This window comes from Lissotriton helveticus, chromosome 8 (genome assembly GCF_964261635.1).
Source record: "Lissotriton helveticus chromosome 8, aLisHel1.1, whole genome shotgun sequence".
NCBI lineage: Eukaryota > Metazoa > Chordata > Amphibia > Caudata > Salamandridae > Lissotriton > Lissotriton helveticus.
In genome coordinates, this window is record NC_136069.1 from 406172876 (window position 1) to 406188477 (window position 15602).

The following is a 15602-nucleotide window of genomic DNA, read 5'->3' on the forward strand; positions in this document are numbered from 1 at the left end:
TAAAACGCCTTTTCGTGTAAAGTCCATCAATTACCCCCAAACTGTCCTGGCCCTCCATTAAGTCTTCAATGTGAATGTCCTAAGTATTGCTGTACCTTTGGTGTGTCTGTGTCTGCCAGACTGTTTTGTTAGTCTAGTAAAGTCCAGAATGGTCTATTGCACACCCTTTTTTATACGTAGTAAAATCAAATATTGGGAATACTTTTTGCTATCCTGATTCACCAGGAGCGCGTTACATATACCTTCCATAAGCTTCACTGGCTCCCGGTTGCCATCCATGTCTTAGTATTAGTATTGATACCCCAGATCACCTACCAAGGTGGCATAGAATAGAGAATGACAAGAATACATCCAATAAATCCCTACTGCCGGGACGTATCTTGCGATCTTTGGGTATGGGGTTTCCATCTTTTGGACTAAGATCCTCACATGTAAGATTTTGCAGGTCACCGGATGTAAATCGCAGAAGTTGATTCCAATTGAGCTGAACTTAGAGAAGTTTATGGCTGCCTCTATTTTGTCCTTGCCAGCGACCTTATGCCTTTAGTGTTCTGGAGCCTTAAAACTATGACTTCACTTGACCTTGGCACTAAGCATGTTGAGACGAAACCCAATGGCAAGAAACTTATATAATTTAAATATGTTCCTTTTCCTGGAACAGAAATTGAGGTTTGAATGTGATCAGGATCATCAATGTGTTACAAACTAAAATAAAGTCAATCAGTAATCTGGTATTAGTGTGTTACAGGACCAGGGGCCTTGGGCCAGATGTTCGAAGCATTTTAGCATTCGCAAACTGCCCATCGGGCCACTTGCGACCGATAAAATGTTTTTTGTCTATTTGTAACCTATTACCGACTCTTAAAATAGCATTTGCGAGTCGCTATTAGGAAGGGGTGTGTTAAGGGTGTCCCTTCCTAATAGCGAGTTGCACTGGTATGTACGAATGCTTTGCAACCGAGAATGTGGTTGCAAAACATTTTCCGCTATCACCAACTTCAAGGGGTGGTAACCCATTCATAAATGGGAAGGTGTCCCCAATTGACCCCTTTTCCTTTGTGAATATGGGCACCAACATTTTTTAAGAGCAGGCAGCTGTCCCACGAACCACTGCCTACTCTTAAAAAATGAAAAGCTAGCATTTCATTTTTATTTTTGAAATACATCTTGTTTTACTTTACAGAAAACGGGCTGCATTACAAAAATAATTGCTTTATTTAAAAAGCATCCACAGACATGGTGGTCTGTTGACCCCAGAAGCCCACCATCCCTGTGAGTGCAGGCCATTCCCAATGGGCCGCAAAGCGAGACATACATTATGCATATTAATGAGGTAGGTCTATTTGCCTCCCATTGGGAATAGCAAAATGTGTCTAAGACACATTTGTACATGGGTGTTTGAAACTTCTTATTGCAAATTGCAAAAATTTGCAATTAGGAAAAAGCTAACTGAATTTTTGTGCCTCTGGCCCCATGCATATTATTAGACATAGTGATTACATAATTGTGATTCTCTGCGAGTCGCAGTTAGGTAATCGCTATTTAGTGTTTCCTAATGGGTCGCAAATCTATTTACCTCATTAATATTCATGAGGTAGGTCGCTATTTTCGACCCATTACAGGAACATCCTCTATCTGGGAGTCAATAAAGATTAACCGCGTAAGCTGCAGCGAGTGCAAAACTCTGCTGCCAGATTACTTTGCCGGGGTTCCAGACCCACATCGGCCCCCAAGCTGCTGCGGAACCTCCACTGGCTTTCGGTGGATAAACGGGTTGTCTTCAAGGCCCTTACCTACATATTTCGCATAAAGCATGCAATATCTCCCCTCTACCTACAACGCCTAGCCTGCCTCTATGTCCCCTCGCGTACTCTTCGGTCTTCCACACAAGCTAAATTCCAAGTCCCTAAGGTCAGACTGTCCCGTATGGGAGGGCACTCCTTTGCATACTTGGGTCCTGTTTTATGGAATACTTTGCATTTTTCTCTCTGCACGCAATCCAATCTCCTTCTGTTCCGCAAGTCTCTTAAGACTTGGCTTTTTAGCCAGTAGTTCTCTCCCTTCTTTTTGCTGTCCCCTCACGGCGCCGCGAAACCCTTTTTGGGTAGCTGTTGCGCTGACACATAAATTTAACTAAATAAATAAATAAAATAAATAGGAAAAAAAATAATCACAGGGTGGTGGCATGCTGGGGTAACCGACCACCATGTCTGTAATTGCTTTTAAATAAATCCGTCTATTAAAAAAAAAAATGCAGCCCATTTTCCTTAAAGGAATTCTGGATGTGTTTCAAAAAAGAAAAATTAAAAGTATTCTATTCATTTTTTAGTAGGCAGTGGTCCCCTGAAAAAACATTCTTGCTACCATTTACAAAGGGGAACAGGGTCCTTGGGGAATGGGTTACCAGCTGCTTGAAGTAGATGGTAAAATGCAAAGGTTTTCGGTCACAAAAGATTCCTACATACCGCTGCGAATCGGTAATAGGAATAGGAAAGGACGCCCTGAACATGCCACTTCCTAATACCGAATCGGTATGTATTCGTAATTTCCAAATTGCAATTTGATCTCAAATTGGAATTCATACATACCAAAATGCATTTTTGCAACTTCCACAACCACGCATTAGGAGTAGCTGGCCCACTGTATTCAACGTAGTTCATATGCTAGCTGGATCATGAACCTTTCTGAGATTATGAAACTACTTCTCATGAGCAGAAGGCCCAACTGACGCTTTCTCACGGAACTCCGTAATCAGCCACTCTCATGGAATTTACACCTGCACTTTGGATAAAAGATTTCAGCGGGTGTTAATATCAGAAATACTGTCTCTGAGAGCATTGGCAGGGAAGAAGGAAATGGAATGTAGTGTTTGGAATCCTGGCAAGTCCTCTTTCAATAGCTGTGCGCGCCCTGTGTTGTGTTTGAAGGCCGGCGTGCAACACATCGAGAAAATGACAGCGGAGTGTAGCTAAGAGGAGAGGAGATAAAGAAGGCATGTGCCAGAGCTGCGGATCCCCCTAACATCTGCTCTTTGTATTTGGGCTCTCGCCAGGAGTTTGAAGTAAAGTCTATTTGCCAAATAGGGCTGATTTAAAAGAAAACATAAAAGAAAAATAACATGAATGGTAGAAAAAAGCTGTAATCTAAAACTGACACCTAGAGAAAGCTAACCACAAAATTGTGTCAAAGGGATATTATCAAATATTATTAAAATTCAAAACATCACATGCCACTGCTTTTTTTTAAGCTTTAGTATTTGGGCTTTAAAACGTGTGCAGACCCTGTCACAAATTAAAGGACATCCTTGCACTGGCTTACTAAGTTGTAAGCTTGGATGACTCTGGTAAGCTTGGATGACTCTGTGGCAAGCAAGAGAGGATGCGCCATGTAATCCTGTTTGTCTGATAATTCCAGAAATGTGAAGTCAAGTTTGTCTCCGAGGATTACCTTCACTAAGTCTCACATTCTCACAAGCCTCTGTATTGACGTTGGCTTTGCCATTTGAGTGAATGTCTTTATTTTGGCAGACTGAATGGGCTTTCCTGCACTTTTCTTGTTCTATTTTTACGCTAGCAGTTTGGAATTTCCAGCTTCACCTGAGACTGGTTCTCTTCCTACCAACTATTTGTGGCATTTATTCCCTCATGAAAAATGTCCTCATTCTAACATGTTCTCATTCCCAAATGAGAATGAATTGTGAAATAAGCAGGAAATATGATCAGCTGTATGAAACATTAGAAGACTACACTATTCAAGCCTAGGCCTTCCTTAGTGTCTGAGGTATAAACATACAGAGCTCTGCAATTCAGTACTTGCATGAATCTCGGACTAACATTTGTCGTATTTATATTCTCTGTATTGCTCCATCTAATTTAATATACTTGTGTCCAGTCATGGCCTTTTATCCTACACATCAGTGTCATCAACTGTACTTGTCAATTTGTGTCACGTGCAGACATTTAAGACTACTCCTCCCACAAAGCACTGCTTAGGTAAATAGATCCTTGGGAATAGTAACATTGAACGTACTTGGAGGCATCTATCAGCGTGTATGAGAATGCAAGACAACAAGCTTTGCTAACTACTCTATCAGAAATTATTAATGCTGATGGAAATCTCCAACTCCCCCTATCTACAGATTAGCATACAAGGAGTTGGACGGTGGATTGATTCTGTTGTTGTAAAGTTGTTTTTTTTTTTACCTCCTAAGGTTAAGCATGTGTATAGATTTGCTCACGTGTATACTTACTACTACTCCTAGTAGTAATGTCACCCTTTTCTGTTGTTCCCCATTTCTGATTGTACAGTTACTCCTAATTATGCATATATCTGTCTCCACCTTTGCTGGAATCTCTTTCCCCTGGATTTACAAGTGTTAAGTTACTACTTGTAGCGTTTCATATTTAAGCGGATTCACACTCCACTGTGGTAGAGGTCTCTCTATGGGAAAGTATAGGAACATTGTAAACTATATTGAATGTCCCACGGAGATCTTTTGCAGTCATGTTCTACCATTTTTTTGCAGAGTTTTATATAGCACGAACTAGACCCGAACTGAATCAGGTATCAGAGCGCTTTACATAGCACCAGTTACGTTACATGAGGACACGCATTCATTTTAGGCACGGGGAGATTAAGTGATTTGCCCAGAATCACAGGAGGTTTTTTGGCGTTGTTACCGTGACTCGAACCCAGATCCCCAGGTCCGAGGTCGAGCGCCCTAGCCGTTATTCTCATGTACCTCCAAAATCATTCTGACATCCATTGAGGTTAAGACGTGCTATAATACCAATAGTAAACACAAATGTTTTAAAATGTGATGATATAGTGATAAAAACTCTATAGGATATGCGAATCAAGTTCACAAAGAAACTGAGAATTAGAATTTGATGGTAAGAGCCAGGTACAAGGTTCCCAGGTCAGCAATGTTGTGATTTTCTTTCGGGTGATGCCTGCCTCATTGCTGTGGTTAGTTACCATCGGTGTGAGGACAGTTGCCCTGTGGCTGCTGGGCGGCATCTTACGAAAGATGAGGTCAATACAAAGGGTCGGACTGGGACAGAAAATACGCCCCGGGCACCAAAATAAAAAGTGCCCCCATTGGAGAATTAGTTAGCGACAAGAGTGGCCCAAGTTTTCAGATAATGTTGGGCAATTTTGAACTTGCGAAGACACGCTGTATAAGTGTTTTACGAGCTACAAAAGGCTGCATGATTTTCATCAGGGCCGGCGCTAGGCATGGGCAGTGTGGGCAGCTGCCCAGGGCCTCGCACTCAGCCTTCCAGCATGGGGCCCGCACAACTGCAATACCCCACCACTCCTCATGTACCCCTGCCAATCAAATTAAAAGAAAGCTGCCTCTTTACAATTGGAGCCTTGGGAGGCGGCCCTCTCCCTGGGCCTTCAGAGTGGTGTGGGAAGGCCTAGGGGAGGGGGACACTTCTTGGGCTGCCCATTTAAAGACTCTGCAGGACGCCCATTGTCGGCACTTTAGGCCCACAGGTTAAACTCTCAGCCCCCAAGCAATTCTCACACCTTCAGTCCAAAAGGGGCTGTAAAAGATGTGCTTGTAGGTGGCTGAGAGGGGGAGCAGAGGCCCAGGAGGAATCTACATGAAGCAGCTTCTCCGAGCCCAGAAGGTGTCACTTATGTAAATTTCAGGGGCCTCACACATTCTCTTTTGCCCAGGGCCACGAAAATCCTAGAACCGGCCCTGATTTTCAGCTTAAAATAGTCACTGTTTGTTTAAATATCTTGAAATGAACAGTAAAAACCGTCCCACCAGACCATAAATCAGGAACACAAACAGCCAAAAACCGGCCCACACACTGACCAGCCCCACGTGTATAGCCTGATTGCCCTACAGGCCAGTCCGACTCAAGAAAAAATGTTCAAACCTGTTTGAAAAGTTTCCTGTGCCATTTAATTCATCTCTGGATGGCACCGGACGACCACGAGCCTCAATTAAAAGAGCAAATCACAGCCAAGTGAGGGGAATGCTCCTCACAAAAGATGGGCCGGAATTAAATATTATGATAAGAAAAGGGATTCGGCAGAACTTGAAAGAGAAGTCTATTCTTTGTGAGCCTGGAGAGATAGCGAGCTGACTTTGTGCCAAGGGCTTTGAACACCGGCTTGTGAGGAGTGGGAGTGCCCAGCTGCGTTAAACAAGACGGTGCTCTTCTTTTAAAAAAATGCGAAAAAAAGCAGTTCCAAGCAGGAGATGGCTAACAAGTAATAGACTTTAGAAAAGTCGATGGAAAGTGGATGACCTGGATATGCTACTTGTAATGTAAACAGTTATATAAACAACACAATCACCAATTTTTCAAGTAGATCTCAGTAACACCATCTACATTTCCATAGTGCTGTAAAAAAAAAAGACAGTATTACCCTCCTGGCCACTCTGTTTCACGTTTTTACAAGTGACCTGCTGTAATTCGAACCTGTGTCGTGCATCAATAAGATGCCATTTTTGCAACAGGTACAGTAACCCACTTAGCTGTCTTAGCAGCATAGAAATCATTTGATGTTTGAAATTATTGGAAGGTTTGTTTTTTTACTAACTCTCTGACGAGTTTAATTGTAAGACATGCACAATTGTGTAACTGTCATGCTTATAGAAACATTGTTTGTCCTCTGTGCATACTGCAGTAATGCAGAAAGTCCTATGCCAAGGATATCTTCCTCTTGTAAGTGTGTTATTTAATGCAAGCAGAGTTACAGCCACATTGTTCTGTTTGTTTTCTCAATAGAGTCGACAGTCTTTATTCCTCAATCGACTTACAACATTGAAGAAGACACCGGCGAGCTGTTCATCCCAGTGAGACGCAGCGGAGATGTGAACCAGGAGCTGATGGTCATCTGCTTCACTCAACAAGGTAAGGAAACCAAGAGTACTAAATACTATTACATGGACTTGATGTCCATTTGCGCTACAATAGTTTGCATGTAACAGGAGGCAACACATATGCGACTCTCAATTTGGCATTTTTAAAGTTTTGAAATATATCTGTTTAGTTGTCTTTTTATTTCAATTCATAACTTTTTCAAAATTGGCACTAAAGGCCTTATTTTGACCCTGTGAGGCTGTTCTCTGTACCATTAAAGCACTGAGAGATGCACTCTACTGCCCTGGTGACTACAGCATGCCATATTTAGACATCTCCACTTGCCTGGTGAAGACCTCTGTGCCTTCAGAGGAGCTATCACCATGGAAGCCATCCTGAAGCCGCTGTAGCATTGCTCTGTGGGCGCCATGTTCGAAACGCAAGCAGAGCAAGGTTGTCTGTTGTACAAACTCGAACTTCCAAAGCAAGAGTTTGTTTTTGTAAACAAAAAATTAAAAAAAATTCCACGTGGACAATGTCCATATGACCCTCACTAATATTAACATCTCATTGGCTGCTTTGATGTCGCTAATAGAGACCATATTTTCGGAGAAACAAAATTAGCTGACCCAAATGTGAAACATTACCAGTCCTCCGAGTTACCACCAAAGCCTGCCAACAATGTGACCACTGCATGAGATGGTCGCAGTGCCAAATTGGCTAAAAATTTATTTATTTTTAAAATGTAGTGCTTAGAATTTGCTGGGCTATACCCTTGATGCCTATGTTTTGGGTTCTTCCCAGTCACAGGCCCTTGCTGCACCCACACAAGTGAGGTATAATTTTACTTGGGAGACTAAGGGGAATGCTGTATTGTAGGACATTTGTGCCGGAATGGTGATCCGACACAAAAATATGTGGAAAATGTGTTTCTTTCGGCTAAATTTGAGGTTTGCAGGGGATTCTGGGTATGAAAACCTTGGGGGATCCATGCAAGCCATACTGCGTTGGACTCCCCCGGGTGTCTAGTTTTCAGAAATGTGTGGGTTTGGTAGGTTTCCCTAGATGGCCGCCGAGCCTGGAGTCAAAAACCCAGGTGACCCCCCCTTGCAAAACCAGGTCGTTTTGTGATAGGTAATATTGATGTCTCCTCAATACGTTTTGGGCCATTGCCTGTCACGGGTACTTGAGCCACCCACACGAGTGAGGTATCATTTTTATCGGGAGACCTGGGGGAACCCTGGGTGGTAGAAAATTTGTATCAGCCCTGTGATCCCACATCTTTCCCACACAGAACTTTGAGAACATTTTAATTTTTTTCAGCTAAATTTGAGGTTTGCAGGGGATTCTGGGTAGGAAAACCTTGGTGGGTCCACACAAGCCATACCTCCCTGGACTGCCCAGGGTTTCTAGTTTTCAGAAATGTGTGGGTTTGGTAGGTTTCCTTAGATGGCTGCTGAACCCGGGACCAAAAACGCAGGTGACCCCCTTGAAAAACCAGGTAATTTTGTGATAGATAGGTGAGCACCTATGTTTTTTGTCCTGGGTTTGCAGACATCTAGGTGGACCTAACAAACCCAGACATTTCTGAAAACTAGGCACCCATGTGAGTCCAGGGAGGTGTGGGTTGCGTTGATTCCCCCAATATTTTCCTTCCAAAAATGTGTTGCAAACCTCAAATTTAGCTAAAAAGTCACATTTTCCACTAATATCTGTGGGGGAAAATTGTGGGATCGCCGCACGGCACAGATTTCCTACTGGCCCCCCCTCCCTGGTGCCTAGTGGGTGGATCCCTACTTCGATCCCCAAGCAGGGATCCACTAGGGAGGAGTGCCATTGGAAAGGGGAGAATCTCACCTTTCCAACGATACCTCTCCTGACTTTTGACTTGCTCAGGGGGCTGGGATAGTAAATTATACTATTCCTAAGTCCAGCTCGCCCCCTACAGCAAGTCTTTGTAACGACTTGCGATGTAACAACACAGTCATTGTAACAACCACGTTGTAATGGCATGCAATATATCGCATGTGTTATAACAATATATATTAATTTCAATTGCCATTAGCACATGAGCACTGGTGCGTCAGACGGCCGTGGGCCGTCCGATGCACCAAAGGGGTTAAGGGTAAAGGGGCCCGGCCCCCCACCTTCTGGTCAACATGAAGAGTGTCTGTTAGACTGTGCAAGGGTCAGCCTGACAGGCACTCTTTATGGTCAGGTCAGGCAGCCAGGCGCTGTACTTTCTCTGAATGGGCAGGCACCTGGCAGACTGAGCTGCACTTTGCTGGGCTGAAGATGTTATATCCCAGTGGTCGTGACCACCTAAGCCTGGCAAAGTGCTGACAGGACTCCCCATATGATGAGGGGGAGCAACACTGATAAGCCTTGGGCCTGGACACTTCAGTTATAAGTCCTGAAGTGCCCAGGGCTGTGTGTCAATCAGCTGTCAGTTGCCTCCTGTCAATGGCTGATGGCAGGGCTAATCCTCCAGGTTACTTGGAGGCTGAGGTCACTGATGCAGCCTGTAAGTTTGATGTGGGTGTGCATGTGTGTATATAAGAATGTATGTGTATTTCAGGTAAATGGGTTTGTGTGCATGTGCTTGTGAACGGTGCATGTATGTGTGTACCCTTGTGAATGCATGTAGTGTGAGTGTGCATGTAAATTGATGTGTGTGTTCTGAGTGTGTGTTCATGTAAATGGATGAGTCTGTGTATCACCAAAAATAGATTACCTATATATTCTATTATTTTATGAAGCTTAAAGGTAGAAACCCAAATGTTCTTTTGTTCTATTTGTGCTGGGTGTCGCAGTCGTGATAGTTTGTGAAAATCTTAAATATTTTCCTTGTGCTCTTCGAAATGATGTTTAGTGACAAGCAGCGTTTCACTGCAACAAAATGACTATGCATGAGCTTGGCGTTCACTTTTAATAAAAATGTACTACTCAGCTATGGTACAGCTGGTCTTGTGAAAAAGCCACGATGCACTCGTTAAATCATGGTGACTGCACTGGTGCTGAATGTGTCATCCATTGCACAGAATCACACAGGGGCCTAGGCAGACCAATACAGACAGCAAAGTTGCAAGCAGTGTATTGTGCCTTTTATCAAGTGTTTGCCTAAAGATGTCCACCTTGTTCTAGATGTAATTTCCCAGTAAACAAAAGAGGTATCTCAGGTATAAAGCTGCATTTTTTGTCTTTAACAGGAACTGCTGTAGGTACAGTCCCAACATCGGTGCTGTCTTACTCTGACTACATATCCAGGCCTGAGGACCACAATAGTGTTCTGCGCTTTGACAGGGGTGAACAGGAGAAAATGTGTCGCGTGGTCATCATCGACGACTCTCTGTATGAGGAAGCTGAATCATTCAACGTCACCTTGAGCATGCCAATGGGTGGAAGGATTGGCTCAGAATTCCCATCTGCTCAGATAACCATTCTCCCCGACACTCATGATGGTAAGAAAGCAATGATTTATGTTTTAGCATTCCTTCTTATGCCTTTAACCCCCATGTGCGCTACACCCACCCCTTTCTCCAGTGCTCCCTCCTGCCCGTGTGCTCTACGATTTGCAATCCGCAGTAGTCCTTGGAAGAGGATTGAATCGGACACAGGTTCGTATGAGCCATCTCCTTTCTTCTTACCCCCAGTGTTTATGTGGAAAGAGCCAGCCTCAAGTCCTGGTGCTGGAGTAGGCTCATTGCAGTATTCATGTTCCAACTGCAGATGTAGAACTCTAGTACTCTCAGTTAAAGGGATGAGTGTAAGGTTTGAATGTCCTATAACAGCGGGGTTTAACACAAGAGGGTCAGTAGACCCTGCCCTCACATTGACACAGATGCAAAGTGTTAGAACTGGGGGTCTCTAGTTGGCAGAGGTAGGTACCACTGTCAAAATAGGGACCCTTGCTTCTAGTCAGGGCAAGGAGAGAACCCTCTGAGATAACCCCTGCTCACCCTCTAGGTAGCTTGGCACGAGCAGTCTAGGCTAACCAGAGGCAATGCGTAAAGTATTTGTACCAACACTCACAGTAACACAGTGAAAACACCACAAACTGACTCCACAACAGTTTAGAAAAATAAAGGTATTTAATCTAAACTACACAAGACCAAAACGACAAAAATCCAACATACACAGTTCAAGAATATGGTTTCAAAAGAGTTCTTAAGGTTGCGTTAAAATTCTTTAGGTTGCGATAGAATTCTCTACGTTGCGATAGAATTCTCTACAGATGCGTGAAAAGTTCACAGTTGCGTCACGTTTACTCACAGTACCTTTTAGTTGCAACAAAGTTCCAAAAGCAGAAGCTGATGCGGTGGAAAACAAGCGATGCGTTGCTCCTGAGACCCTGGGGAGGCGTTTGCGACAGCCCCGCTGCAGCAGCGGGCGTGTTGCGACGAATCTGGTCTGTAGGGGGAGGAAGGCCACTTGTATGGATTCCGGTGCGTAGGTTCCGTAGGAAGTCTGTTCTCGCAAAGGCACGATGCGACGATCTCGAAGGGGCTGCGACGATCTCCGGGGCGACGATGCGCGGTTCAGCGGTGATCCTCTCTCTCGCAGCTCCTCGATGTGATGGTTCTGCGACGATGCTCGCAGCGACGTGATGCGGTCCGCAAGCAAGCGGTACGGCGTTCTCACCCAGCGACGACAGGCTCTGCGACGATACTCGCAGCGATGTTCGATTCTCCCGCACCGGTCTGGTGCGTCCCGCAAACGAAGGATGCGACGTCTCTGGCTGCGGCGTCAGGCGCTGCGACGATCTCGACCTCCGTAGCGGCGGGGAACTTCTCGCACTGTCGGGGATGCGCTCCGCAAGCGAGCGATGCGACACTTTTCAGTTTCAAAAAGTCACTCAAGCTTAGTTTCAAGCTTCCCAGCACAGGTCCAACCTCCAGAGGCCCCACAACTGGATCAAGCACTCTAGGAGGGACAGAACTCTCTCAGCAGAGTTCAGGGAAGCTGGGGGTGAAGTCCTTTTGTTCCTGGGACTTCAAAACAGGGAGCCAGCTCTTCTCAGGCCCTTGGAGATTCCTTCAAGACAGGGGACACAGCACACATCAAAGTCCTTCCCCTCTCCTTGGCAGCAAAGCAACAGCAGGTCAGTCCAGCAGAGCAACAGCAGGAAAATCTTCCTTCTTCAGAGTCAGCTTTCTCCTTGGCAGAGGTTCCTTCTTGATTTCCAGGATGATCTAATTTTCTGTTGTCAGGGGTCCTGTACTTATACCCCTAAAGTCTTTGTTCTCTTGGTGCATGTGGGCCCTGAGCCCGGTCTGAACCAGTTCTGGGTGGTTCCTGAGTACTTTGTTTTGCTGGCTGCTTCTTTCCTTTCAGAGTGAGGGGCAGGGTCCTCAGCCGCCCAGCAGGGGGGTGGAGCCAGCATTGTGGAAGGCAGGCACAGCCCTATTCAGCCCAGGTGCTAACTCCTCCCACCACTCCAGTTGCAAATGCAGTCATTCAGCCTAGTGCTGACTCATCCAGCCTCCTGGGGAATTCCCCAGCCCCTGTCACTCTCAAACCAGACAGTCAATACACAAACAGGCCCAGGCACACAGAAGGGTCAGACAAGAGAACAGCAACTTTCTAAAAGTGCTGTTCTTAAACACAGGATTTAAAAACAACCTTTCCTAAAAGATGTGTTATTAAATTCTGAGTTCAGGGATACTAGATACTTATGTCCTATCATGTTCCTATGGGAAGAAATGCTGTTAACCACTGTAGCCAGCATCCCCCATGTTAATCTATGGAACAAGATAGCCTTACAATAGTGAAAATCGAAAATGGCTATAATTCACTACCAGAACATGTTACCTGCACCAGTACATGCTCTACCTTTCACATACACTGCACCCTGCCCAGGGGGGTACCTTGGGCCTTCCATAGGGGTGACTGATGTGTACAAAAAGGGAAGGGTTAGGCCTGGTCAGTGGGGACACTGACCAGGAGGACATGGCAGTTCTAAACTGCCCATAGGCATTGCAGTGGCAGGCCTGAGACACCATTTTAGAGCTACTCCTGTGGGTGGCACAATCAGTGCTGCAAGCCCACTAGTAGCATTTGTCATCACCAGCCCTGGCACACTCAGTGCACTTTACTAGTGACTTCATGGTGATACAAATATGCCAAACATGTATATCCAATCAGAATAACACTTTACATGCTGTGGTAAAGTGCGCGGAGTCCTATTGCCAACAGCCACGGGTCAGGAAAAATAAGGGAGGAAGAAGCAAAAAGTTTGAGGATGACCCTGCAAGAAGGGCCGGTTCCAACACAAAGGTTTTATTGTCAAGTATAAGATCACAAAACACGGTATGCTGCTACCACTGCTTCATGTGCTACACTCAGAACTGGGGTAATAAGTCCTCTGGCCACTTTGAGGGCACCCTTGGTGCGCCCGTCCAGTCCTCAGGAGAGGTCCTGAAGCTTGTTTTCTCTGGTGCAGGCCTAGGGCTCTGCAGACTTGCTAGATTAGCGTGATGCCAGGGTCAAATTAAAATAAAGATACCAGTTCCATGTACAGTAGGGCACTCAGGGAAGGCGTACATGCTCGTTCACCATGCAGGGAACATTCCGGTCCCAACACCTTCACATTGTAAATCATTTTTTTACCTCCCACATTACATTGAACTGTGTCAATTGTCCCAGTACAGTGTTTTTGAACTGCGCTATTAGAATATAATTTTTCTCTGTAACAGTGTTCTGTGTAGCTTATTGTGGGCTATATATACACGCCTAAATTGCTTACAGTTAAGTAAGAATAGGGTAACAGCAACCAAGCCAGGTCATGAGCATCTTTTAGTTGTTGGTTATGCCTGTAAGTGCTCTTGGTAGTTAAGTTGCTTCAAATATCATTGAGTTATTTGGACTTTTCGAAGGTGAATGAATTTCTCAACCACTTGTTTCTGAACCAGAAAAAATAACCATACCATAGATGCTAACTTAAGTATTTCATGTTCAAAAACAGAAATGTTTCAGCTAATTCCATAGTTATGGCATATGTAGCATGTTTAAATGAGCGATGTGTATCTACTGATGCTACCATCATGGGTAAAAGATTTCCAAATGGACACTTGGTATAGTAAGTTACAATGTACAGTTTTAAATTTGCATAGTGTCATTAATTTGTACTCATAGTCTATTAAAATTAACTCATATAAAAATGTATTCATGTCCTGTGATAACCTAATGGTAAACACCTAAGGCTTCTTGTATTTATAGCAGAGAATGATTTGCACATGCCTAATAGAGTGGAATCAAATGCTAAGTTTTGTCCCTTACCTAAATGTTGTGGTTGGAAGTTAAGCACTTCAGCACTATCTTGCACATAATGAATCTTGAACTACCGCATATGTAGGTGTTTAATTGATCATGTTTATCTGTCTTTACTGCAGTTATTGTAATGAACAACAATATGTTAGCATTATGTAGAAATAATTGGTTACAAGTTAACTTGATACATATTGTGTCCTAAATTATTATTTTATTTACCTTTCCTACTTCAATGACCAGATAGAAATGTAGGCATAGTGGGGAATTAATTGGTTTAAAGTTAAGCACTTTAGTATTACCTTACACAGATTTTTTAATATGATTGGAATAAGTTTATTTAGGCGAATATTTTTACTACTTGACATAATTGTAATGATTGCGTGATCAGATAGGAATTTTTAGCATTGTGCGGAATGAATTAGTTTAAAGCTAAGCACTTTAGTATTACCTTGCACAGATTTCAGTTATGATTGGTATGAGTCAATTTTGCAATATATGTAAATGTGCTAAAATGCCGATTTTATTAATTTTGTTTTAATTGTAATGGTTTTCATTATTCAGACAATACATGAATACATACTTACTATTAACAATAATGATTTTATTATGTAAACCATAATAGATCTTTTAGTTTTTGACATTGTGAGACATGAGACCATGTCTGCTTATTTTACACTTCAAAGATTATATATGAATACATGTATACATTTTCTGCAGGATGATGATGTGCAAACTTGTTGTCTTAAATGTAAATTTATATACTTTTCGGGTGTATCAAATCGAGTGAAATAAGTGCATATTTCATAGTTGGCACTAAACTGAAAGAGATTAGTGGGTGAGGGGAAGGTTTAACAAACGCAAAGCAGAAGAGCATAAAAATAGCAGTTTTGTGAGTGATTGAAGGCAAAAATGTGGAGATTCATCCAGACCCAGAAAGCTGACAAATACGAATTGAGATTATCTTGAATTAAAATTAAAGGGATTAACGAAAGGTCAGGGATGTCGATCAGTGAGCCATCTTCATACATTTCAAAGAGAAATTGAAATGTGCATATGATAGTGGACAAAGAAATCCTCCAAGCATAAAAAGCCAGCTGTTCAGGCCAAATGTAGGAGAATGTGACATAAAAGGCAGTGGATGCGCTATAACTGAACAGACTTTAGCACTCAAATAAAATGGGCGAGAAACCAGTTTAAGGACACGGTCAAAACTCTATGAGAAAAGAGATTGTGAAATGGGCAAGGTGAACAGCAGCATGAAAGTCCCAGAGATTGAGACATGGAAAAGATTCAAAGATGACTTTACATTACATGTAATGATTTGGAGACACCAGCCAGGAGAAAAATACAGTGCGTTTTACAAGTGATTTGAATGAATGAATGAATGAATGAATGAATGAATTAAATTCGAGACCGCTCACCGGCCCCGAAGGGCATCCTGGCGCTATCAAGCAAGAAGACCACATCAAGAAGGTAGTTGACCTGGAAAAGCCTGGTCTGTAG

At 43.4% G+C, this 15602-nt stretch overlaps 1 protein-coding gene across 1 annotated transcript in view; it reads left to right on the plus strand.

The window, feature by feature from the left end:
- FREM2 (FRAS1 related extracellular matrix 2) overlaps window positions 1–15602 on the plus strand; it is a 635470-nt gene that overhangs the window by 293271 nt on the left and 326597 nt on the right. Inside the window, exons 5-6 of the mRNA XM_078657234.1 lie at window positions 6756–6881; window positions 10040–10291. Coding sequence (XP_078513360.1) covers window positions 6756–6881; window positions 10040–10291 — 378 coding nt within the window. The remainder of the gene's footprint in view (window positions 1–6755; window positions 6882–10039; window positions 10292–15602) is intronic.